Source organism: Lontra canadensis, unplaced genomic scaffold (assembly GCF_010015895.1).
Source record: "Lontra canadensis isolate GAN:19392208 unplaced genomic scaffold, GSC_riverotter_1.0 scaffold48, whole genome shotgun sequence".
In the NCBI taxonomy this organism is placed as follows: domain Eukaryota; kingdom Metazoa; phylum Chordata; class Mammalia; order Carnivora; family Mustelidae; genus Lontra; species Lontra canadensis.
Genome location: NW_022631042.1, coordinates 9365840 through 9393814, shown reverse-complemented (window position 1 = coordinate 9393814; position 27975 = coordinate 9365840). Strand labels below are relative to the sequence as shown.

Here is a 27975-nt window from a genome sequence, read left to right as displayed (position 1 = left end):
TGATAAGCACCAGAAACAGCAAAAAGACTGTGGAAGGTTTGGGATAATGGAATAGGGTTGGGTTGACCTCTTTTTAGGTAAACAGATTTAGGGAGGGAGGATATTCTTCCATGATAATCCCAACTGGAGGCAAAGAAAGGATCTTATGCTAAGAAAACCAAATGACTACATATAGTATTTATTGGGTTTGTCATGGAGAAATATTCCAAGGAATTACAAGTTCATTTTTTAAAGGAGAGATTCTTAAAACTTGCCTCAGTACTATTTATCTCCATTGTTACTTCCAATTTTCCAGTTATCTTTTAAAAGACTTTTTGAAAGCATTCATATTACTGAACATGTTGTTAAAATTTCTCAGTCAAGTCAAGGAAGCCGTGGACTTCTCTTCCATATCCATTTTCTCATGCATCATTTTGATACTTTGAATACCATTGCTATTACTTTACCAAATTCGTGTTGGGCTTTCAGGACAACAGAACATAAAATAATTTTGTCTGGTATAAACCATGGTACTATGGACTTTCACATACTGAATATATTAATACTTTCACATTATGTGAAGATAAATAAAATCTATTTCTATTTCCACTACAATGGAGAATAAAACTACTTACAGAAATTCTGCATTGCAGCTAAGCTTTCTCAGTTGTCAACCTTGTTGCCACATTTTGTTAGGAAAATTTGAGGTTTGTCTGTGCTTTGTACATATTGCTATGTATGGATTCTTAAGATTGCTTTAATAATTAAATATAAGTCATTCTCCATTGAGAAGGCATTTTAAAAATTATAGGAAATTCCTTTTATTTGAAGGATAGTCCAGTGTATTTGATGCTCTCAGTAGGCCTACTCAGAACACTGTAGAACACTTTTTAAATTATCATTACTAATTATAATTATCAGCAAAAATAATAATTCCTTATTTTACTAAAACAAGGATAACCATTTTCCTTTCTTTGTAATCAAATCAAAATTTTACTCTCACGTTTCAAGGGACCACAGGTTATTTTTGGCTCACATTTATCTAATTAAAATTACAAAATTTAAGAAAATAACAAACTATTTTTCAATATAATCATCACCCAGCTTCAACTGTTATTAATTTATGGCCAATCTTGTCTCTTCAATAGCACCACTCACTCTGGAACCCCTATTTTGAAGCAGTTCCCAAACAGATCATTTCAACTGCAAATATTTTAGTATGTAGCTCTAAAAGAGGACTTTAAAAAATATAATTATGATATCAATATCCCACCTAAAAATAAGTGAGTTTCTTATTCAATATTTTCTTACTCAATATTTACTTAGTATTCAGATGTCCCTATTTGTCTCATGAAACATTTTATCATTTTTTTCAAGTTAGGATATAAATCAATATAATTGGTTGATATGTCTCTTAAGTTCTCTTTAACTTTGAGGTCTCCATGTTAACCTTTTCAGATGAGGACTAAGACACAGAGAAGTTATATTACTTTCCCCATAGACATATAGTCGGTGGCTGAACCAGGATTATACCAAAGTTCTCCATTTGTTCTTTATCAAGGAAGGATGAAAGACCATGTGGGGTGGCTTGTTTAAATTCTTCTGTTGCTAACTCTGTTACGTGCTTTCCACCAGAGTTCCAGGGATGTATCGTGTAGGATCTAGGTCACCTTAAAAGGATACCTTACCTTTATCACATTTGTTTGGGGTCATAACCTGTGGTCCAGACACTTTGTCCTCTCATTCTAGTATTCAGACCCCAGCTTTTTGTAAGAAATTTAGAAGAAGGGAAGACTAGCTGACAGTAAATAAGTAAATATTCTTTCATGGGTAGATTAATGTTACCTAAAAATCCCAAAATGTTATAGTCATTTAGTGTCCTACAAATTCCTAGTGTTAATTATAATCACTGAAGGAATTTTCTACCAAAAGGTCTAGAATGCCTAAATTAAGAACTCCCAGCTCGCTGCCAAATCAGTGGTCTTCCAGCCTTTACCTGCTATTCAAGACAACTAGGGTTCTCAGTAACACATCAGCTCCAGCAGGAGATAATAGTTCTAGAGCCAGTTTCCAACTAAGAAGCTATCGAGGCCCCCTCCTTTAGTGGCAGTCTTTCCACCTGTGAAATGGGTCAGTTGTACAGAGAAGTTTCTAAGAGTCATCCTCTCATTTCCACCCCAAAATTCAACCTCCTTCTTTTGTTCATAGTTCAGTGTCTTCTTCATGAGGATCTCCCCCAGAGGAGGGATCCCCTGGCAGACGACCCATCCCTTTAATAAAAGCCCCTCACCATAAGTAATTTATTCACATTTCAGGCCTACTCTCTGGAGCCTACTTTTTCTCTAGCTCTTATCTGTATGTCATGGGTGTCACCCATGGGCCCACTCTGTTCAGGTGCGCTGATCTCTACTTCCTCTCCCGTGTACACCTACCAGTGGGATCGCTGGGTCATATGGTGACTCCATGTTCAACATTTTGAGAAGCAAAAACATGTTCTCCCCATCAGCCACGCTAGTTTGCATTCCCACTGGCAGTGTATGAAGGCTCCACATCCTTGTCTTTTTTTTTATTACAGCCACCTAGTGGGTAGGAAGTTGTATCTAATTTTGGTCTTGATTTGCATTTCTCTAATGACTAATGATGTTGAACACACACTTATCAGCCATTTATAGATCTCCCTTGGAGTATTCCCACTTTTGCCTAACACAGAAAAATGGGCTCGTGGAGGAAATTGTTTTTCAGGATAAAGGCAGGACCTTGGCTGCCAAGGGAAATATAGAGGCAGGACTTTGGCTGTCTTGGGGCATTGTAGAGCCTCTAACTAAATACAGAGGGCCAAGGGCTTCAGCTAGGACATTAACTTGCTGAAAGAACAGACAGACTTGGGTGTACACACAGCAACAATATACACGGCCTTCCGTAGCTGAACAACTGCTCATATTTAGAGGTTGTGGTAGGGATAGGATGATTTTGTACAGTTTGAGGTGGTTTTGAGTTTACTCATTGAGAATACATTGTAGTAACAAACCAGGAGATTCTTGCCTTCTCTCAGTTTCGTGAGTGTGACTTACAGCCCTGTGACAGGGCGCGAGCTTCAGCTTTTTCGTTGAGAGTAAGAGGAATGGCTATATTTACTAGTCCTAAATATTTTATGTATTTCTGAGAGTAAAGGAAGCATCAAGGAAGAGTGAAAAGGTTTTTTTTTTTTTTTTAGTTCTGTATGGTTCCTATCACAAGGCTTTTTTTCCTGATGATGATGATGACAAGAGGACTTTATAGGTAGAAAGAGTAGTCCTGGAAAAAAGAGCAGATACAAAGACTCAGAAATGTGTTTAGAAACCTATTAAAAGGTGTGAAGGCAATGTGGGGAAAAATTCCCTGGGAGAGCAGAGATGGAAGCCGTACTAGTGAGGGTAACATTTTTTAACTTCATAGCAATGGATGTTCAATTATTAAACAACACTTATGGAGCACTTAGTATGTGCAGTTGATGGAGAGGAAATGATGTAAATTCAGAAAAGAAGCAAAGGGAGACATTTCAAGGATATGGAAAAGGAGAAATATGCTCTGGGGCCACTTTCCCCAAACTCCAAGAAGCAGCAGCTGGTGGTGGCCGTCATTATAAGGAAGCTTCAGGATAAATGATGACACCTGCCAAGGGACTTCACCAAGACACTCACAGGTCTTGGTAAACACAAGCTAATTAATTTTCACAACACCCTTGTGAGGTGGGAAGTAGCTTTTTCTTAGTTTTACAGATGGGGAAGTGTCAGCACATAAACATAAATGATTTGGCCCCTTTATATAGTGAAGTTGTGACAAGGTTGGGACTAAGAAGTCCTAGAAATTCAACTTCCAGACCTTCATTTTTCAACTTATATTCCAATTCATCCCCTTAGTGAAAGCATCTCCCTTTCCTATAAAATAATATTGGATAGTATATTTATCCCTGTTTTATGGGTACACAATTACTAAGTGCAATGTTCCCAAGAATATAAAATCACATTTGAGACAGGGCCCTAGAAATCCTCTAAGTTAAACCCCTCATTACTTATGTTAAATTATTCACTGCGGACACAGGACTGACTAGTGCCAGAGTACAGATTAGCATCCCTAAATATCTGTACTCTTAGTGGCCAACTGTGGTTTTAGTACATTCTACACATGGTCTCCCACTGTTTCCTTTTCTGTGGATTGCCACAGAGTTGTACAAACTGAACATGTCATGGTTGGAAGTCCCCATAAAAGCTATCAACCCCAACAATGCGTCTGGCTCTTAAATCTTCTCTACAATCTCTCTGTTAAGTGGCTGCCCAGACTGTGATTCAACACAACCAACATTCAGAAAGCCGCCCCCTACTAGGCAGCTCATGCCACCTCTCAACTGCTGGGAGTTCTTCTCCCGCTTTGACAGCCACCAGATCACTGCCCCCTCCAGCACTGACCCCCAGTCCCTGCCCACCCGCCATGAAGACATCTCTTATTTGATTATTCCAGACCATCTTTATTGCTGTCACCTTACTATTCCTTCAAAAAATATTTATGAAGTCCCATCTATAGGTGTCACCAACAATAAAATGATAAACAAGAAGAATAATCCAAGAGAGGAAACTATGCAAAAATAAACACTTGGAATAAAAAGTAATGAAGGCTTTGATGGAGTATCCTAAAACATTAAGGGAACGAAGATTACCTGCCTACCCTTTAAAAGAACTGGAGATACAGAACAGTATTCCCTGAAGGGATAGAGATGTTTCCTGCCCTTCAGAAATTTATAGTCTGAAAGAAAAAGAATATAAGTGTTGACTTGTTATTAGAATCCAAGTAACCATGTGCTATGGAGATATGATATTCTACTATGTTATTTATAAAATGTTGCTGCATGTAAACAGGCATAACTATTAATGAATTTCATCATTAAGAAGTAACTGAACAGGAGTGCCTGGGTGGCTCAGTTGGTTAAGTGTCTGACTCTTGATTTTGACTCAGGTCATGGTCTCCGGGTCATGAGATCGAGCCCTGGGTCAGCTTCATCAAACAGAGTCTGCTTGTCCCTCTCCCTCGCCCTCTGGCCCTCCCCTTTCCCCACTGCCCACTCTGCTCAGCCCTGCATGTTCTCCCTCTAAAATAAATAAATCTTTAAAAAAAAAGGTGCAGGGAGTTGGTATCAAGAGGCCACCATTCTCACAGTTAGCAGTTGGAAGAGGATCCTCCGGGGCTGGGCTGTGCTGTTCAGTTAATTTTTTTTTTAAGATTTTAATTATTTATTTGAGAGAGAAAGTGCATGCATTCTAGCAGTGGTAGGAGCACAGGGGGAGAGAGAAAGAGGGGGAAAGAATTTCAAACAGACTCTGCACTGAGCATAGAGCCCTAACATGGAACTGGATTTCACAACCCCAAGATCATGACCTGAACCAAAACCAAGAGTCAGATGCCCAACTGACAGAGCCACCCAGGTGCCCCTTAACTGCTTGCACTTATAGAGCACCTACTAAGTGGTAGGCACTGTGCAGGGAGGGTATAATGTTGAGAAAAGGGGATTAACACTGTTCCCTTGTAACTTGCTCTTCTGAGGAGGAGGCAGACATTTAAGAAATATTTTTGCAAATAAATATATAACTACAATTGTGATAAATACTATAAAAGGAAAAGAATGGTTTGCTCTGGAATAAATGTGATTTTTAAAGGGACCCCAAAAATAATTTCTCTGAGGACCTAAGACTGCCTCCAAGACCTGAGGGACACAGAAGGGGTAACCAGGCAGAGAGAGGAAGGAAATGTAGGCAGAAGATGGGAAAGAGTGTTGTGAGCTCTGGGAACTGGGAGAAGGAGCGGTGCTCCCGACTGAGTAGCCAGGATGGAGGGATAGAGGATGGGGCCCAGGAGGAGTTTGGGGTTGAAGTTAAATGCCACAGGAAGTGAGGGGAGGATGTTAGGTAGTCTGTGGGAGCTGAGGAGCAAGAAGTATTATGGAAAAATCAGTGCGTAGATGCTCAGTAAGCAAATATCAAACAGAACTGTGTATTTTCAGAATGGAGATTGTAGTTCTGGTCTGTTTCTTTTCTAGTTTCTAAACTTAATGCGTATGATTTCAATTAGAAAATACACAACCCTTGCTGTTGTTTGGTCTTTGTCCTGCTCAAAACAAGTATCTCTCAGTCGAGTGATTAACAGTCTCATAATCCATGAAACAGGGGTGACCGACTGGCTGAGTCAGTGGAGTAGAAGACTCTTGATCTCGGGGTCATGCGTTCTAGCCCCATGTTAGGTGTGGAGATAACTTAAAAAACAAAATCTTCAAAAATGAATCTGTAAAATAAAACTTCGCTTTTTCTAATTATTTTGTCTACGGGCTTCTGAAGGTTCACCATCCTTTGAGCCTTGAGCACTGTTTGGACTTACTGCCATCTAGTGTCTCTGAAAACATAAGTTTATTTGTGTTTCTCAACAAGACACTTCCCAAACCTGTGCAAATGAGCAAATACATTTCTGCTTTTGGAATGGGAGTATCTCTGTTTTGATTTTATTTATATTACATTTGAATTAATATAAAATAAGTCTGGCCACATTACCCTCTCTATTTTTTCTCCATCCAGTTATCTACAGTTTCATGGATCCCTCTGATTTACACTCTTGCTAAGACTTTCATTGTGAGAATTCCTCACGAATGCTATCAGAGGTGGGCCAATATGCCCACTGTACAAAAGTGTCTAGTCTTCAGGAGCACAGAGGAGTTGAAGTCAAGCTTTCCAAGTCAAATGCAGCACGGCTTGGGTGGCTCAGGGACAGGCATCTTTCCCTAATTTGCAAATAAAACTTAGCAGCCACCCTGGTGTCATTCCACAATGGTGACCACCCAAAATTCAGGACTCGCTGTTCCCCTGAGGCTACTGGTTAGGATTAGCATGGGTTTCTGTTTTTGTCTGTTTTTACAAGGCTGGGAAAGATTCTTAACTATTATCTGTGAAGATAATATATTCTCAAGCTATTGCAGTTCAGTTTGGTCTGGTGTGGTTAGAGTTTTGCCTAGGCAATTATAATAACGAACGCTTTTCTCAGAACGTGAGTTAGAGACGTACCCGCATTTTCATTGCAGCTATCTGTGCACTTGTTCAAATATACCAGAACACATTTTCTTTTCCACCACATCCTTCATTATAATTCTCTTGTTCTTCAAAGGTCCCAAGCCACTCGTTTCCGTTGGCATCAACCAGCCCCTTTTGACAAGCAGCAGACATGGGCCATAGATAACGTCTATATCGGAGACGGCTGTATAGATATGTGCAGTGGCCACGGAAGGTGCATCCAAGGAAGCTGTGTGTAAGTCCATTGGGTTTTCCTCCTTCCGTAGGAAGCTCCTGACTCTCGTCCCAGCCGGGAGATTTTTCCGAACCTGGATCTGTAATCGCTCCAAAGCTGCCGTCAGTTGTATGGTTTTCTTGAAATCTGATAACTGTAGAGCTTATGGATATGGTATCTTCCTTCTTGCTCAGAGATTAGGAACTGAACAATAGCTATTTTGTCAAGCAAAAGGTGAATTAGCATCAACTGTATTTTATTTCCTTCTGTGTTCCTATGATACCCCAGAAAAGGATATTGGAAGAGGTTCAGGAGTTCAGTATATTCTGACCAAAAATAGTATGTCGTAAGTATTTTTCTCACTCAGGACTGAATGTATGTAATAGATACGTATTACTTGTGGTTGAATTGGTATTCCCTGTGGTTTGCATAAGAAGGTTTTAAATGCCTGCTCAATTTGCTGTTAATGGAGAGGCCTAGTATTTTACTTCGCAAGCCTTAGCATCTTTGGAAGGATCTAAATAAAGTGTGTGTGTGTGTGTGTGTGTGTGTGTGTGTGTGTGTGTGTGTATGCATGTCTTATGTACCACAGGCCTTTGTGCTTTATTTTCAAAGATTTTGCTGTTTGTTAGGGTAGTATGAATGAAGATGCTGATAGAGAATTCATACCCCCTTCTCCGCTAATCTCCACATGCCTGGGGGGGTCTTTCTTTTGGATAATGATTCTAGCCCGTATCCAGAATGACCTCTGAGACCCCAGAGCCTCCATCCTACATTCACATTTCTTCCCACACTGAACATGAAGGTCAGTCCTTTGGTCAAAGATGGCAGATGCTACCCAAAGTACCCACTGCCTTTTGGAACATAGCATCTTGGATTCCTAATTGACCCAAAGCCTCTTTAAAAAGACCAATTTCCTGAGTTATTAGGACCTACCGGTTCAGTTTGGCCACAATTTCTTATCGGCTTGCTAGAGCTGTGTCATGTAGAGACAGGGCTCTAGTAAATCCTCTGAAGTTGATTCTTTCCCTGTAAGCCCAAGTCACTATTTTAGGAATGCCTAAAGACAGTTAATTCACAGATTATTTCTAACCTAAAGCACTGTTTAGAAAAGCAGATGAACTCTGGAAAGCTCTGTGAAGATAAGTAAGGTTTCATCATCCCAGACTAGGAATAGCAGCTGTCTTCACTAGTTTGAGAACACAGTCGTGGAGGTTTTGTTTAATGTTGACTTTTCCTTTCTTTTCTCTATACCCAGCTGTGACGAGCAGTGGGGTGGCCTGTACTGTGATGAGCCCGAGATTTCCCTTCCAACCCAACTCAAAGACAACTTCAACAGGGCTCCAGCCAGCCAGAACTGGTTGACTGTTAACGGAGGGAAACTCAGTACCGTGTGTGGTGCTGTGGCTTCAGGAATGGCTCTCCACTTCAGCGGGGTGAGCATTTGGCTACTGGTCATTCGTTTCTGCATCTGCTGAGGTTCCCCCGAAAGAGTTGAGTCTCTTTTAAAGCTTAATTGGCAAATCAAGATGCAGAATTAGACACGCTAAATGCACAACCCTGATGTGAACTTGAAACGTTACACAAATCGGAAAATACTAATTATTTCCAACATGTTTCCCATTGCAACTCAGTTGAGACCATTTAATTATGCAAGGTAGTGTCGGCACAAGGCATATGTAAGCACGCATTAAAAAGGACTTAAGTGACTTTTCATCCTGGGAGAGAGTGCTTGCACAATGTGTGAGGGTCTTCCATCCGGATGATGCTCTAATTGAAAACTCTTGAGCTTGTAACAGATTTGGGATTTAAGGAACCAGGAATTGGGAAAATGAGCTTCAGTGTTTCCTGAATCTATTAACAACAGTTAATTCTTCCTTTTTTTTTTTAAGGTTTTATTTATTTGTTTGACAAAGAGAGATCTCAAATAGGCAGAGAGGCAGGGAGAGACAGAGAGGGGGAAGCAGGCTTCCTGCTGAGCAGAGAGCCCGATGTGGGGCTCCATCCCAGGATCCTGACAACTACCCAAGCTGAAGTCAGAGGCTTAACCCACTGAGCCACCCAGGTGCCCCCAGTTAATTCTTTCTATAAATTATCAAAGAAAGAATAACAGTAATGACTAAACATTTTTATTTATAGCAAATTATTTTGCAAATGACAACAGCAATGTTAGAAAATTTCTTTGATGGGGCTCCGAGGTGGCTCAGTCGGTTAAGCGTCTGCCTTCAGGTCAGGTCATGATCCCAGGGTCCTGGGATTGAGCCCCATGTCAAGCTCTCTGCTTAGCGGGGAGTCTGTTTCTCCCTTTCCTTCTGCTTCTCTCTCTCTCCTTCTCATAAATAAATAAAACCTTAAAAAAAACAAAAAGAAAAAAATTTCTTTGAGAAATTTTATGGTCTTTCTAATTGCTGCTGAAGATAAAGTGTTTAAAAATAGAATTTCTTTAATATCATACTTAAATACCCTTCATAAGCAATTTTGTTTTCAAAAATTACAAATTCATTGTCAGGTCTTTATTTTCCTAACGTTCCCTAGCTTGGAATTTGCTTTTGGTCAAATAAAGTGTATTATTTTTCAGTGTTTTAGCTGACAGTAACAATACAAGATTTCTATAATCCTTAACACTAAGAATGCACGTTTACAATACTCTTCCTAGTGTAGGCAGAACTCCAAGAGGCCTAGTTTTCTGCATGTGTTCAACTAAGAAATATTGGCCTATCTACACTAATAAGTTAATACAGATGACACTAAAATCAGCTATGAAAGTTTAAATAAAAATCATTACAACTATTATCTGTAATTAACAATTAAATTGTATGAAATCCTTAGATGTAGTCATTTTAAAATTTCATATTAAAATAGTTATCTCAACATGCTCTTTTATTAATAGTTTTTACCTTTTAAAAAATCTAAAAATGCCTGTAACTGGAAATAGTTTAATAAAACAGAATAGTTACTTTAATTTCATCTCTCAGTTTGCTTATTAAAAAAAAAAGAGAGAATCTCCTTAGAATACATCATTCTTTGTAAGTAAGTTCTAATAATGAAATTTCAAAGTTTAGCAGATATTTGCTGAGTACCTGCCGTGTGCTAGAGGCCAGGCTGGGAGCTTGGATAAGGGAGAGATGATGGAAACACCAGTATTACAATACCATGGGACTTGTATTACAAAGGAAATATAAAATGATGGAAGCCAGAGAAAACCTTTAACCTGCACTTACGACTCTTTATCACTGTTTTTGTTGGATTCTGCTTTTCTCCCTTAGGGTTGCAGTCGACTGCTAGTCACCGTGGATCTGAACCTCACTAATGCCGAGTTTATCCAATTTTACTTCATGTACGGATGCCTGATTACACCGAACAACCGTAACCAAGGTGTTCTCCTGGAATATTCTGTCAATGGAGGCATTACCTGGAACCTGCTGATGGAAATTTTCTATGATCAATACAGTAAACCTGGGTTTGTATTCTGTTTCATCTTTAATAATGAGTATGTCAAGCAAAGAGGATTGATGAGGTCTTCAGCTTTCGTCATGGGGACTGTGGGCGACCCGGAACCATACCCATTGGTAGAGATGCTTCTGAGACTGCCATAAAGATAAGGTTTCTGAGCTGAGTGAGCAGCTGGTTTGAGTTTTTATTTTACGAACAATTAATTTTTTAATTCTAGAATAAGATAAAATATGTTATCACAATGCCAGTCGTGAATAGACCCAGTGCAAAAACTCATGTGAATTAATGAATATATGGTATTAATTTCAACAACATTTGGGAAAATAGAAATAGGAAAACAATATATTCATTCATTCATTTATATAGTGTTCACTCCTTTTTAGAGAATTGAGGACTTGGAAATAAACAGAATAAAATGTAAATATCTTTAAGAAGCACAGAGTCTATTTTTTGAGTATTTATTTCAAAACCCTCACAATGGGTTTAATAAACACAATGTATGAGTCATTTAAAATATATATATTCTCAGAGGGCAAAAAGCAATCAATGTGACCAATGATAAAAGTTAAAAAGGGTCTTAAAAAGTAAAATAACATATTTATTAAAGTGGAAGAAGGAGAAGAGAGAAGAAGGTAAGAGAGAGAGAAAGAAGAAGTTTGGAGGAAAGGAGAGAGCAGAGCAGAGGGGAAAGGAGGAAAGAATATAGCCCAACCAAGAAACATACAATAATTAAAAGCACCCAAAAAGGAAGACAAAGCATAGATAATCCCTCAGTGCATGGCAAACCAGGTATGGACTAAAAATTAGGTAAAGTAAAAACAATGAAAGAATCTTATAAATGTTCATTTAAACTCAATGTATCCATTAAGAAGTTGTTGTGAATGGCAGAAAACCCCAAGTAACTTAAACAGAAGGGTTTTGTTTTCTGTCTTATATAAATTAAATCCAGAAGAAAGTAACCCAGGATTGCTACAGTGGCTCCACAAGCATCAGAGACCCAGGTTCCTTCTACCTATTACTTTTGCCACGTTCGACACATGACCTCTATCTCATTGTCCAAAAGGGCAACTCCAGCTCCTCCACATTCCCTCCTGCAGAAGGGAGGATGGGCAGGAGGGGCGTGCTCTCTCTCTTCAAGGACACTTCCTACCAGTTGCCCCTATTTCCATTCACATTCCATTAACCAGAATTTAGTCATGGAAACACATCTAGATGCAAGGGAGTCTGGGACATACCGTCTTTATTCTGGGTGACTGTTCACCTTGCAAAAAAGATAGGCTCCTATTATGAAGGAAGAAGGGGGAAATGGCAGTTGAGGAAATGCCAGCCACAAGCAAATGTTTTTAAATCCTGCACCTGCGTTAAATTTGGACCCCAATAAAGGAATCCAGAGAAGCTTAGAGGAACACAGTGTAATAGTGCAAAAAACATGCTCATCTATTAGTAGAAGACAATAGATAAGCCCAGTAAACCACTTCCTTAGTCTTTATGGAAAAAGTTATAAAGACTTAGGTATGAGTTCTTGAACATTTTGCATAATATATAGAAAAAAGGAAGTTAAGATATAATCAGAACTGTCTGATCCACTTTCGTTCTCTCAGGGAGAAACAAATTGACCAAATTAGGAACAGTTGGTCATAATTTATTTAAACTTTCAACAGCCTTAGTTAGGTAAATTTCCATTCCAAAAGTTTGTAAAATGTGGTCAAGGATTTATCAGAGAAGGGAAACTAATTTAGAAATTGGAAAGAAAAAAAAGATAAAGATCATTGCTCTGGGTAAAGAAGTCTGATTGTATGTCCCTCCAGGAGCAGATAGATTTCTGATATTATTTGATACACTTTAAAATGTTAAACATGCCAAATCAATGCAGATAAGTTCTAGAAAGATCTTACAAGGTGAGCATACAAAAAGGGGGCAAGGAGAGGTGCAGATGAATTTCAAAACTGAAATGCATGGGGAAATAAACTTTGGGAAAGACTATTTGCCTAGGCATTGATGGTCTCCAGAGTGACAGTAACTATACAGGTAAGGATCTAGGATTCATAGTCTGTGCTTTCCATGTGTACCCTTTAGTACACAAAATGCATCTTGGTATTGGGATACATAAAATGAAGGACATAGTTCAAAAAGTATTTAAAATTCAAGTACTGAAAATCCAACCAAAAGCATCCTTGATTTGAATGGGTCTCAGTTGGTCCCCATCTGGAATATGGCCTACTCTTCTGGTCTCTGTACCTCAAGACAGACATAAAAGAGAAAGGAGGAAGGAAAAATAAAATCAACAAGTAGATACTATATAAATAAAACTAAAATAGTGAATGCTCTTCAGTGTGAAAGACAAAAACTAAAGGGGCCACCACGAACATCCTCAACTTAAGGGTTCTTCACAGGATGAATTTGGGCTTACTGGCTAGGTCTGGGAACACTAACACTAAGAGGCAGCCTTTAAAAGTAAAGGAAAGTAGATTAGCATAGATTTTAAAAATAGGAATTTATGCAAAGGAGGTTAAACCACAGGAAGTTATTTTCCCCAGCCAACTTTATGGCTGTGAATACAAGTTCAAAAGAGTTTGATACCTTCTTGAGCTTTAAATGCATAATTGCGATGAAGGGGTATTTTAGACCATATGTCTAGCTGGTTCTGATTCATATTGGAGCATGAAGTCAGATTTGTCTATGTTCTTTGTGACTGGGTTGGGGACAGCATGCTGGGCTTCTTTCTTAGCTCACGGTTCTTACTCAGCGTATTTCGTATAGTGTTTTCAATAAAACATAAAGACAAAGTCAATGTCAAACTACAGGCAACTGATAAAATAATTACAAAAACCTGGCACCCTCAAGCTGCGAGCCCAGATGTCCTGCCACAATCCAATGTCTAAATTCTAAGCAAATTGCTGCTACTCATGGAAGTAGAGTGAAATCGAGGTGCCAGGGGAAGGAAGAGATGAAACCAATCCGTAGGAGAGAGAAAAAAAAAAAAGTTAGTCTTGGCTTATGTCTACCAAAGTACATATCCCTAGGCCTACAGATCTGGAGATGCCCTGGGCAAGCAGAAAATTGTAAAGTCCCTTTAAGGCCTGCCAGGGACACTTAGAATAAGTAGGTAGTTCCACAATTCTTGAATCTGTTCACATTCTGTTTCCCCAATTTAGGGACTCCTGAACCTTCATAAACTCAAGCCAGTTTATCATGGTTTTTAAAAATTAAAAATTTTACATTTTAAACTAAAATAATTTTTTTAATTTTTTAAATTAAATTTAAAATTTTTTAAATTTTATCTCATGCCCTCCCCCACCCACCACGTGACTTGTAACATCTTATATCTTGTTGTAAATCTTTGACTCACGAGACATTGACATGATCCCCCACCCTCACCCCCATAATTTTCTCACAGATTTGTGAATATCCTTCTCCCTCCTGATGCTAAAGAGATTGCTACTCGCTTCCGCTGGTGGCAGCCAAGACACGACGGCCTGGATCAGAATGATTGGGCCATCGACAATGTCCTCATCTCGGGCTCTGCTGACCAGAGGACCGTCATGCTGGACACTTTCAGCAGCGCCCCTGTGCCCCAGCATGAGCGCTCCCCCGCAGACGCTGGCCCCGTTGGGAGAATTGCCTTCGACATGTTTATGGAGGATAAAACTGCAGGTACATTTTTCCCTAATGCTAAATAAAAATCCAGCAGAAATGTAGTGTAGATTTGGGTCTTTTCAAAAAAGTAGAATGTGGTGCCTCTTACAGGTTCTCAAATGGTATAGAGACCGTGAAAATGCTTTCACCCTTTTGTTTCTTTCAAACTTCCTGGTTTATGTTGTAACTACATCTTTTCTTTCATTCAAGCAGCAAGAATGTTTTAATAAATAGCATTCTATAATAATCCCTTTTTTTTAAGTGAGTCTTCATTTCTGTGCTTCCTATATTTTCTCCTTTGGGTAGAAAGCCAACATTTCCTGGTCATTTGTTTTAATACCCAAAGACAAGTGTCTTGTTTTACTATGTGTCAGATGCCTTTGGGATGGCATTTCATGTTTACGAGAATGTCTAAAGGTCTTGCTGGTTACTCTTCATTCTCTCTAGAAGTAGAGCAGTAATCCTCCTGAACCAGAAAAGATCTCTACATGCCATGATCATTTTTAATGTCTTATCTTGTTAACTGAAAATCTGGTCTCTTTTTTAAAAGTGGTGTCTTATGTCAAGTTTGTGGCTTTATCATGCCACATCCTTGGTTATACTACATAAAACATGGTATCCTCAGGCAAAGCAGTGATGTTGAATTATACAGCTCCTACCAATACTGCAAGTGTTATCTGAAAGAGTTATCTGAAAATCGTTCTCTGAAGAAGGTTATTAAGAAGATTGACTTACACAGACCTGGTTCAGACCCTGGCTAAATTATTAATTTATTTTTTCCCTGTGTAAAGATTTATGTAAGTGAGTTTCTGGTCAGAGAATAATTGAAGCACTGCCTCTGTGTGAATACAAGCAAATACAGATTATTTTTTCAAGTACCTAAAAAATGGGGTTTTACTTTAGGTTTGACTGGTGATGTGCAATTGGAGAATTGCAACACTGGTTTTCTAGACGCTATGATATCTGCTTACAGAAGTAGTTTCTGATATTTCAGAAGGGATTGATGAGGGAGTTGATTAATGAAACCTGCTTTCATCAGGATTCGGAGTTCTAGCCTAAAACGTGCGCCCCGGAATAAACGGGTATGGGGTATTCTCAATGGAATTCAGGTTGTGTACTTGAATCTTGAATCAAGTACTGTGTACCTTGAATCTTGAGTAGTAGATGCAGGATTAAATCTAGCTCCAAATCCCATGAATCAGGATGGGATATGGAACGAAAATTAGCAGGTAATGGCAATAGCATTGTGTTAGCCATCTGAACCCAGACATAAACTGCTTGTTCTGTGACATTGGTTAACGCTCAGATGAACTGCAAAGGACACCACACAGGTGAAGGCTGAGTTTCAGTGACATTGTTTGGTCTCTCCTCTGACTTCTCTGATGCCATACGACTCTGTTACTCACACGGTGGCCCCACACCTCCAATTATACCTGTTCGTCGCCATTGTAAATGCTCGAGCTAACCAGGAAACTTTCAGAGGAAGAGACCTATAAAATCAGAGTATATCGTGAATTAGATGCAACTTATAGATATGTTCCATTCCTCAACTTTCTGGAATAAAATCATACTGTTAAAGACAACTGTTTTAGAAAAGAAAGGACATTGTGGGCGGTGGGGGTGGGGTGCATGTGTAGATGTGTACTTGTGTGTGATTGAGAAATAGGAGGAAAGACAATGGGATGTACTCTGCATTAATCAGGTCATAGTCTTGTTGCCTACATTTTCCTTTGACTCTTACAAGCCTGTTTTTAGTCACTTAGTTGAGGTATAATTGACATACAAAAAGCTGTTATTAATGTCTACAACTTGATGAGTTTGGAGATAAGTATACACCCAAGAGACCATCACCACAACCAAGGTCACAAATTGATCAATCACCTCCTAAAGCTTCTTCACACAGGCACCCCCCACCTTTTTTTAACCTTCTTAGCAAATTTTTAAATATACCTTACAGTATTGGTAACTATAGGCCCTCTGTCGCACAGTAGATCTCTGGAACTTATTGCCCTGTATTCCTGAAACTTTACGCATGCCCTCTGACTGATATTTCTTCCTCTCCTCAACCCCTAGTAACTGCTATTCTACTCTCTGGTTCTACGAGTTTGAATATTATAATTTATTTAATTATGCAGATGACACTATGAGTATTTCAGTAGAAATAGCTAACTTACTTCCCTATCATATTACTAACAACTCTTTGTCCTTTAAATCCTCCCTACAAGTTAAATATTTATCAGAAAAGAATTTGGGGGCGCCTGGGTGGTTCAGTGGGTTGGGCCTCTGCCTTCAGCTCAGGTAATGATCCCAGGGTCCTGGGATCAAGTCCCGCATCGGGCTCTCTACTCAGCAGGGAGCCTGCTTCCCCCCTCCTCTGCCTGCCTCTCTGCCTACTTGTGATCTCTCTCTCTGTCAAATAGATAAATAAAATCTTAAAAAAAAAAAAAAGAATTTATATAGGGACACCTTGTGGGCTCAGTAGGAGAGCATGTGATTCTTAATCTTGGAGTCATAAGCTCGAGCCCCACACTGGGTGTATAGATTACTAAAAATTAAGTAAATAAATAAAATTGGTATACATGTCCCTTTGCTTTTCATTTATAACACATACAATACACTTTTTTCCTAAATGTAGACTTACCAATATTGGATAGCAGGTATATCTCAACCTCTTGGTACCCATGTTCCTAAAATGGTATGTTTATATTAGTGTTTTGCCTGTGGATTGTATGTAATGTAAGAGAGATTTCTACTGAAAATAATCTTGCATAGAGTGAAAAATGGCTTCAAGTAATTTTGCTATGAATTTGTCATAAAATAAAACAAATAAAATTTTTCTTCATTTAAGTGAATGAGCATTGGCTATTCCATGATGATTGCACAGTAGAAAGATTCTGTGACTCCCCTGATGGCGTCATGATTTGCGGCAGCCATGATGGAAGAGAAGTGTACGCAGTGACCCACGACCTGACTCCCACGGAAGGCTGGATCATGCAGTTCAAGGTGAAAATGTTATGGTTACATAAATAACCATCCACTAGCAATATAAAAATGAAAAAACAATTTGTAGAGATAAAGATCAGACATTTCACTGACTTAATCTCTACTTTGAAAAATAAAATGTGTGTTTCAGTAATGTCCATCTCAACTATATTTAACTTAATGATTAAAAGTGATTAAGATGATTTTACTTCTGAACTATGCCAAGATAAAACTTTCATAAATGTGTTTCTCCTCAGGATTAAATACTGATGGAGCAAAATAGTGACAATAAAAATGTAGGATATTGATTCCAGTTCCCATAATCATTATGAGTTAGCCGATATCTTCCTTTAAGAGAAGCTTAAAGCTATTATGATCATAATAACTCTTTTTTTTTTTACAAGAGCATTTTAATGTTTCTAGAGAAAGAAAATTCTAGAAAACAAAGGCATGATTAGCATTAATACTAACATCAGTTTTGGCCAAGATTTTATGTAAGCCAATTTGTTTTATGTCAACCAATTATTATCTATCTCACTCCACCGTATTAATAACAAATGTTGCAGTATATCTCTTTGTGTCAACAAAGGGTATTGTGCCTTATTAGAAGTACCTTCTGTTATCACTTCATTGCATCTTACTTGTAGTTGAAAGTGATTTATGGAGAGTCATAAATTGTACAACAAAATAGTAAACTTGGAAAAGCTGATAGCAATCCTTCTTGATCGAGTATTCTGCCAGATGGTAGTGCCAGACCATTAGCACAACAAACAACAATTTGTGAGAGTGGGCCCAGGCCTTCCACGGCAATCGGCCAGCCATGGCAGAAGCACAGCTTTCAGCTTCTCTCCAAAGTCCCTGCACAATATATTTGGCACTTTCTATAATTTGTCACCTTGGGCAACCACCTCACCTCCCCTATCCATCAGCAGAACAGATAATGAACCTGGAAATACAGGATGGATGTGGTTGTAGCATCTATCAAGTGATCAGAAACTTTCTTGTTGCCAGGTCCTTAGAGCAGAAACATGTAATACGTTTTTAATCATTTGACAATCTTTCTTTTCTGTGTATTAGATCTCTGTTGGATGTAAAGTGTCTGAAAAAGTTGCCCAGAATCAAATTCATGTGCAATATTCTACTGACTTTGGTGTGAGCTGGAATTATCTGGTCCCTCAGTGCTTACCTGCAGACCCCAAATGTTCTGGAACTGTTTCTCAGCCATCTGTATTCTTTCCAACCAAAGGGTGGAAAAGGATCACCTACCCACTTCCTGAAAGCTTAGTGGGGAAGTAAGTAGAAAGTTAAAATAAAGCCTTGTTCCAAGTATCCAGAAGTTCATTAGGAATACCTGTTGAGCCTGAAATTTTATGTAATTGTGGGTAATAATGCTCTCTTACTCCCAACTCTAAAGGTTCTTTAATTGGTGACTTCCATGATGAGCTACCTTGAGGAGACCTTAAGTTTTAATCCTCAAACTTGGGCCTTGGCAGGCCCTGCCATTTCCCATGCTTTAATCCCTGAACATGGGGACGGACCAATAGTGATAGTCTTAGAACCACATCAAAAGGTGTATGCTTCCTCATGAATCTTGTAGACTGTGGTCCACCATGCATCACATGCTTTCCATATTATTGCCTTGTCACTCCATAGATGGAACCAGGAGCAAATCCTAACTTGTTATGATGTTTGTACAAATCGTAATTTTTCATACTGTCTTTGCAAGTGTGGTTTGTAGATTTCATTTTTCTCTTACCAAAGCATTACGTTATGCACCCACAGTGAAAAGTCATTAGCCTGGAGCAGTGGTGAGCCAAGATGATTCAACCGTTCCCTGAGAAGTCTGTGGCTAAGTTAATTTAAAGCAATTCCAAAGGATTAACCTTTAACTATAAAATTGGTGGGGGGTGGAGATACACTAGAGAAAATGACAGGTATACCTCCATCATATGAATCATAGAGCCTGGCTAAATGCAAAATCTTCTTATGAAACAGAATTATGATATATGATCAGAGCATATAGAACCTTTAAATAAGGTGCTTGCACTTGGCTTTGCCAGTCTGCCATAAATATCATTAACTACATGATCACTCACTGTTTCCTGCAACAAATCTGAAGGGCTTCATCAATTAACATGCTGGGAAATTAGATCAGGATACTTTCCACGGCAGGTAACAGAAAACCCAATCCAAGTGGACTCAATTAAAAATGAAATGTATTATAGCTCTAATGAAAAGACAAGGATGAGTAAACTCTAACATGGGTTGATTCACAAGCTCAAAAATGTCCTCCAGGACGTTGTTACTTCTTCCTTTTTGACTCTGACTCTTGTTGCACTGTCCCCACACTGATGTCACACTCAGTCCTCATGAACATAGATAGCTTTGAGAAAACTGAAGCAGAATGCATCCTTACCTACATAAGGTTGGTAAGAGAAAGGAAGAGAAATAGAGTTGTATTTCTTTCAGAACCAGAGCAACTACCTCCTTGCATCCCGTTGGTACAAATTAGCTCAGGAAAGCCCATCCCTGACTCAGCCAATGGGCTAAAGAAGTTCTGTTACTTGTATGACTCACCTGGGGTGAATGGATGATGGGGAGCCACCATAAGGTCACTGCTTCATTTTACCCCTCCCGTTCTCCCGCTCTCTTTTTATAATGAGATATAACTTACATTCATTAAGATGCACACATCTTAATTGTTCAGCACAATGAGTCCTTACCATCATGTAACCCGTGTGACCACCCCATAAACCAAGATACAGAGCATTGACATCACCCCAGAGAGTGTCCTCATGCCCTTTGAGCTCTTACACCAAGACAGTGCATCTTATTTTTGTACAGGGTTAATTATGAGGCTTGTATTTTCCCCAGAAGACAGAGAAGAGCAAAGATGAAATCAAAATCTCGGGGAAATTGCCCATTTAAAAAACCCTTTTGGAATTGTTTTCTAATTAGCAGAGTTGTTCTGAGAATATTGGTTATCTCTGGGGGTTCAGAAGTTGCTGTTCCCTGACCACCTGAGGACAGTGTGCCTGCTGACACATGTCCGTCAAAAGAGTCACTCGCCTTCTGTACAATTTCAGAAATGGTACTTAATGGGTCTAAAAAGCAACACAACCTCCGGACTCCAGCTCATAACCAGCTTCATTTACGATAGTTACAGTTTCACGTTTTAAAATGTTCCTATTGCCTGAAATAGAGATTCCACTGCATTTTCATTTTGTTTTCCAAGTTCGCTCACAGAGCATAAAATTTAAATGAAACTGGCTTTAATGTCCCTCTACTAGAAATAGCTAATGGTGGTCAGAAAACATTTTTTATTTACCCATTTCATCCTGCTGGGATCGTCTTAAATATTGTTTTTTTTTTTTCTCTTGAGCACTGAATGTACACATAGGAAAGTGGACCTAAATCAAGTTAACATTGGTTCTCATTCCTTTGTTTTTGTGTTGTCTATAGTCCAGTAAGATTGAGGTTCTATCAGAAGTACTCAGACATGCAGTGGGCAATCGATAATTTCTACCTGGGCCCTGGATGCTTGGACAACTGTAGAGGCCATGGCGATTGCTTAAAGGAGCAGTGCATCTGTGATCCAGGATACTCTGGGCCCAATTGCTTCTTGACTCACACTCTAAAGGTAATGTTAAAGTCCCCAAAAGAAGCATTTACCCACACTACAGGTCATGCCTGAAGAGACATTGTGTGAGACTAATACTTCTTAACAGCATTCTTTGGGGGCCCCAGGAATAAATCATTTGGATGGCAACTAAAGAATATGCCTTAGGTTTCTTAGAGCCTAGAATATTAGGATCAAGTCTGGTACAATTTATCAGTTCATAAAATTAACCAGACTGTATCACTTGAAGAACATAAATACTCTGCTTTTTTTAAAGCAGACTCTTAGTTTGAAATCAATATTAAATCTTCTTCACGTTTTCTGTAGATGGACAGTTCGAAGGAGGATGCTGATGTTATGAAGCAAATAACCTAGATTCGTTATCACAAAGAAACAAATTTTCAAAAATGACTAAACAGTACCTGCATTTTTTAATTGAATTATAATTGACATATAATGTGATTTTAGTTTCAGGTATGCATCGCGGCGATTGGGTAATACTGTCCATTACTCGGTGCTCACCACGATGTGTAGTCCCCATTATGTCACCATCCAACATTATTACAATATTATCATTACCTGAATATTTATTCAGAAAATTCAGGGCTCTGATGACCACTGCTGAAACGTGGCTGTGTATTAAGAATAGAGAGGTCATTCTTGGAAACTTTAGCTGTTATGTCATTATTTACTGTGCAAAGTAAATACAGTGGCCCAACACAGTTGCCATATATACACTCTGTGTCTGTGAACAAATATAATGCATTCGTCATTGCAATAACAGAAAAGCAATTAAGCCAAAAAAGTACAAATGGCTGAAATCAAACATGTAAGTGGCAAGTGATGTAAACCAAACCTGTTCTGTCATTTTTTTTTTTCTATAAGACACCAACAACTTCGGAATTAATAAGTTAAAAAAATAACATTGGAGCAATGCTCACTTGTTTCTGAAGCTGTTGGTCTATTTGTTATCAAATGAGATTATAATATGAGAAACCTAGCCCTAGATAATGAATTAACTAAAAAAAAGTCTAGTTTCTTTCATGAGCATTCAAATTTTATTAATATTCCTCAGTTGGATAAGAAATTATACAAGTCTATATTATGAACTCTGATCAGACCTTTCTAATGAGAGTTTACATGGTTAACAGTACAAGTCTTCTGACTCTTGTGTTTTTACATGTAAACCTCCATTTTTTAAAATTGCATTTATTTGCTGGGGTGGGACACCTGGGTGGTTCAGTTGGTTAAGCATCCAACTCTTGATCTCAGTTCAGGTCTTGATCTCAGGGTTGTGAGTTCAAGCCCTGCACTGAAGCCTAATTTTAAAAAAAAGTTATTACATTTACTTGCTCACATCAGTAAGGTAAGGTAAGTCTGACACGTGACTACATGTCCTTAACTATAAAGAGGATTATGTTCTGAGTTTGAAGAGAGTCCATTTAAATCATTTTAACTACACAGTAAGACACCAACTAGACAACTCATTGAAAAAAATGAAAAACTACAGTTTTTCTCTATACAGTTACTGCAGTTGCAACTGTGACAAATTGTTTTCATGATACATCATTTCTGTCATTTACAAAACAAAAAACATTAAGAATTATACCTCAACACAGTGCAAAACTACTATGGACAAAATGAAGGTACCATGGTCAAAATGAATAGAAAAATCAAGATGTTTACTACGATGTGAGGGGATGAAATAATTTCACATAAAATGTAGCCATAACAAACCCTAACATTTCATTTATCTACTCTCTTTGGAAAATAGACTATTCCTGATTGTTGGTCATTCTCAGTTAAGATAAACTGGAGACGTAGGGAAAATATTCCAGATTTTGAGTATTTCTCATCATCATCCTGAATCTTGAACCTGATAAACATGTAAAACCTGACTTCCAAAGTTGATTTTCTTTTGATTCATACAAAAAACTTTGGTTTCAAACATCCCTGTCTAACCATATAGACCTTCCAAGTTCACACTGTCCCAGAAGCTAGAGGGTCCTGGTTGCTTAAAGCAGTCTTCAAGGTAGGGGGCACACACTCCTGGGAGAAAACAGAACAATCCATTGAAAAATGTTAGGGGAAAAAAGTGCTTGAACATCCATTTTATTTTATCTTATTCCTTTACATTTTCATTTTTTGTGCATGTTTCATATAATAAATTACAACTGTACTTCTATATACAATATAAGTAGATATATATATATTTAGAGAATATATGCTTAAGTAACTTCACAAATAGTGTTACTATAGCCAACTTGCAGTTGTTTTATTTTATGATTCTTTCTAGACTTAAAATTCCAATGACTAAACATTATTTAATCACTTTAAATGACCATAATATATGATGAAAAAGAACATTGTAGAGAAATATCAGGTTTTTTTTTAATATCTTTGGAAAAGCATTTGAAATTGGCCCTATTTTTTTTAAGTCCAAGATGAAGCTACGTTGTCTAAATTATTCCACAGTTATTATCTGAAATTTTTACCTTTAAGCACATCCCACTTATTTTTTTCCCAGACTTTCCTGAAGGAACGCTTTGACAGTGAAGAAATCAAGCCTGATTTATGGATGTCCTTAGAAGGTGGGAGTACTTGTACAGAGTGTGGCATTCTTGCTGAGGACACTGCGCTCTATTTTGGGGGATCCACCGTGAGACAAGCTATTACTCAAGATCTGGACCTCAGAGGGGCTAAGTAAGTCGTTTTTTTGTTATTTTAATCACAGCATCACAAGTTGGCCCCAAAGGAAGGAACGCACTTAAGGGAGAAGTTGTTATCCAGTACTTGAGTAGACCACTTGTTCTAATTCACTGTTCTGATGGATCATAATGTGTGTTTGCATTCAGATTCCTGCAATATTGGGGACGCATCGGGAGTGAGAACAACATGACCTCCTGCCATCGGCCCATCTGCCGGAAGGAAGGCGTGCTGTTGGACTACTCTACTGATGGAGGCACGTTTCAGGGGTGAACGCCACACCTTGGAGCAGATTCCCAGTTGACATCCAGTGCCCCTCAGAAAAATTTCTGCAAACTTTTGCTGCCTTTGCAGTGAGAATAGCAAAAATCACAGAGAGAAAACTGCAGGTCTTAGTCACATTACCTGAGACCTATGTGTTCCACAGAAGCTACCCACAAGGGGATAAGAGAGAAATCACACTAAAAAATAAGCTCCACACTTTATAAATAAAGAAAAAATCTGTGTAACTGAAGTTTGATTATAAATGATACAATTCAGAAATAAATTTGATATGGTTTCCAAGTAAGATCATTTTAAAAACACTTAAAACTTTTGTGTGAGCAATAAATAACAATAAATCTAGAAGAAAACTTTATTGTGAAAGAAGACAGTCTGAATTCATGAGTTTTTCAAAGAATATTTGAATAAAATTCAGTTGTATTATTTTGAAGTAGCTAAAACCAGACCAAGAATACCATGAAAGTCCTTAGAAAATGAATTTTAGCAGATAGGTATCACTTGACTGACTAGCAGAGATATTGATGAACTCAGAGTATTTTAGGGTATTCAAAGGTGTTTCCTTAAGTAATTTAAACATCCCACCCACAGTCTTATCAATTGATAAGAGGGAAACTTATCAGTCCAATGAAATAAAAATTGCCTAGATTTAAAATAGCTACATTAAAATGTTAAATTCCAGGGCATCTGGGTGGCTCAGGGGATTAAAGTCTCTGCCTTTGGCTCGGGTCATGATGCCAGGGTCCTGGGATCAAGCCCCACACTGGGCTCTCTGCTCCGTAGGGAGCCTGCTTCCTCTTCTCTCTCTCTCTCTGCCTGCCTCTCTGCCTACTTGTGATCTCTGTCAAATAAATAAATAAAATCTTTTTAAAAACTACATTAAAAGTAAATAAAATGTTAAATTCCTAGGAGTTCCTGTCCAGAAACATGCAAAACATGGATGTATCTCATTATTTATGAAAAAGAATGCACATAGCAATCTAGAACAAAATGTTTGGAGCAGAAAGTATGTAATTTTTATTTCAGTGTTTTTATTTTTGGCCAAATGTTTCTAACTACCCTTCCTCTCATACCATCAGCCTGGTTTTTGAAACAGTAGTGAGCATTTATATTAAAGTCAATGAAATCAATTATTATTTCCCAGTCAAAGATTTCTTTGGGAAGCTTTATGGTAGCTGCAGTCTACTGTTGTTTTGGGGAGTATTTTCCAGATATGTCACTATGTTGTGTATTTGTTACTATAGGAATTACTTGGACTTTGCTCCATGAGATGGATTACCAGAAATACATCTCTGTTAGACACGACTACATACTTCTTCCTGAGGACGCCCTCACCAACACAACTCGACTTCGCTGGTGGCAGCCTTTTGTGATCAGCAATGGACTCGTGGTGTCTGGAGTGGAGCGTGCGCAGTGGGCACTAGACAACATACTGATTGGAGGAGCAGAAATCAATCCTAGCCAACTGGTCGACACTTTCGATGATGGTAAGGATTTTGTGAGCCTTTTGCCTGCTTATGTCTTTAGGTGAGTTACTACGTGAAAAGCATTCAGAAACTACCTAGCACATATTCACTGCTCAACAAATGTTAGCTGTTCTTTTACCCAGTGGTTTATGAATCTTTAACATTAACTGTTTGTTGAATTGTCAACTGAGAATTTAATAAGTTCTGTTAAAGACAAAATGTCCAGTTATAAATATAATTTGAAATTTCAATATCCGGAATAATTTTAGTTTCTTTAGGAATTTCTGCACCACAGAGATGCACATTGCATTGTTTTAAGAGTGTGTCAAAAATTCCGTAATAGTACAAGTCAACCAGACTAGCAGTTACATTTTCTAACTTGGTTAATCATTATGTGAGCATTTAATAATATCTTCTAAATGTTATTGATCACCTTGGATTTCTATATTGTACCAATTACATAGAAATCATTCTTGCCACATTGCTTCCAATTTCCCTTGACAGAAGGTACTTCCCATGAAGAAAACTGGAGTTTTTACCCTAATGCAGTAAGAACAGCAGGATTCTGTGGCAATCCATCCTTCCACCTCTATTGGCCGAATAAGAAGAAGGACAAGACTCACAATGCTCTCTCCTCCAGAGAACTCATTATACAGCCAGGATATATGATGCAGTTTAAAGTAAGGGGAAGTCGCTCCTCCAGACATTGGGGGTAGAGGATGGGGAGAATGCTTATTTGAACAACTCTAAGGAAATGACTGATTCCGTTCCTTAAAAGAGACTTTATCTTATGAATGAAAGAAGTAATCTTTAGCAAAGGCCTTTATCAGATAGGATTAGTTGAGCACGGATAAAATCAATTAGTTTGTTGGGACATAGCAAGAAATGTAACTGGATTGTATTTCATATATGTAATCTTGAGTTCAGTTTCCCAAACCCTGGAAATGAAAAGCTTGTAGAGGTACCCCCACCTACTCTGCCTATTTTTCTTTCTCTCTCTTTCTCTCTCACATACACACAATTTCTGTATCTCTTACTCTACACTGATTTCATATATTAAGCCACTTTCTATCCTTCTCCATCATGCCCATTTTTTTTTGATCTCTGACTTCTTTTTTTTTTTTTAAGTTTTTTTATTTATTTATTTGACAGGCAGAGATCACAAGTAGGCAGAGAGGCAGGCAGAGAGAGGGGGAAGCAGGCTCCCCGCTCAGCAGAGAGCCCGACGCGGGGCTCGATCCCAGGACCCTGAGATCATGACCTGAGCCGAAGGCAGAGGCTTTAACCCACTGAGCCAACCAGGAGCCCCTGATCTCTGACTTCTAAACACAAACATATACAGTAGCCCAGTTGGAACTCCTCCAAATCCTCAGATTTAAAAAGACTCTCAAATCTTTTACATGCATATTTTATTCATAAAGGAGAGTAAAGGGAAAGTCATAGGAGATCATTAGTATTCAGATAATCAGAGAGAAAGATAAAGCAAAATCAATTGATGTTTTTCTCTTTATAAAATATCTTATCAAAAAGGGTATTACAGAAAAATGCTTTGTTACTCAAAAACAATTGGTTGTTTATTTAAAACATTTATTAAATGTTTGGGGCCCGTGGGTGGCTCAGTGGGTTAAGCCTCTGCCTTCGGCTCAGGTCATGATCCCAGGGTCCTGGGATCGAGCCCCACATCTGACTCTCTGCTCAGCAAGGAGCCTGCTTCCACCTCCCTCTCTACCTGCCTCTCTGCCTACTTGTGATCTCTCTCTATGTCAGATAAATAAAATCTTTTAAAAAAATTTATTAAATGTTTTAAAAAGATGTCCTTCAATGATGGTTAATAGTAAGAATCCTTTCTAGCAGGAATAAAAATGTATTCACAGCTTGTAGGAGAGAGAAATCGGGCGCTGTTATTTAATGGGTATAGAGCTTTGGATTTTGCACGATTTAAAAGTTCAGATCTTTTGCAAAAAAAGAGAGGGATTAGGGATGTTCAGTGTTTTCCTCAGCTTTCTGTTAAACTTTCCTTCAGAAACTAAAGAGTGAGGGAATCTCCTCAAATACTACCACTCTATAGTTCTATCCTTAACTAAGTGGCATAAAGGATGCTGAAGGTCATGTCTGGTGTTACCCCACCCCTAATTCCAAGCCACCTCCTTTAAGAGAGAAGATTTTCCCTCTAGCAGGCCCACACCAGGCCCTTATCAAAGTTGTCATATTTGATTAAGTTGGTTGGAGCCTCCTGTCTCGCTGCCTCTGTCAACCCAGACTGAAGAAATGGACATCATCTTCTCTAACCAAATCCATTTGTTTAAAAAAAAGAAAAAAGTTCATCCCCAGAAATGTAGTACTTAAAGTATCACCAACACTCCATTTTTCTAAGTCACCAACAATTGTCTGCACTTCACCCATTTCTTGCCTTTCCTTTCTGATCTGTACCGCTGGGCACTGTTGTCTTTGCCCTCCGCAGCTGGGGCCATCATGCGTTTGTTTTCCGCTTGTTCTCCCGCTCTGAGTTCTCCGCCATTTCTCCTCTTTCCTCCTGGGAATCTACTTCTGCTTCCT

General features: G+C 38.5%; 1 protein-coding gene across 2 annotated transcripts in view; it reads left to right on the top strand.

Annotated features, from left to right (window-relative positions):
- The window catches only part of RELN (reelin), a 499373-nt gene that overhangs the window by 446400 nt on the left and 24998 nt on the right, over positions 1 to 27975 (top strand). For both annotated transcript variants that reach the window (XM_032873314.1, XM_032873313.1), the window contains exons 47-57: positions 7159 to 7299; positions 8537 to 8714; positions 10545 to 10738; positions 14129 to 14385; positions 17216 to 17370; positions 18427 to 18641; positions 20812 to 20989; positions 23496 to 23671; positions 23824 to 23930; positions 25198 to 25440; positions 25924 to 26099. In XM_032873314.1, coding sequence (XP_032729205.1) covers positions 7159 to 7299; positions 8537 to 8714; positions 10545 to 10738; positions 14129 to 14385; positions 17216 to 17370; positions 18427 to 18641; positions 20812 to 20989; positions 23496 to 23671; positions 23824 to 23930; positions 25198 to 25440; positions 25924 to 26099 — 2020 coding nt within the window. The remainder of the gene's footprint in view (positions 1 to 7158; positions 7300 to 8536; positions 8715 to 10544; positions 10739 to 14128; positions 14386 to 17215; positions 17371 to 18426; positions 18642 to 20811; positions 20990 to 23495; positions 23672 to 23823; positions 23931 to 25197; positions 25441 to 25923; positions 26100 to 27975) is intronic.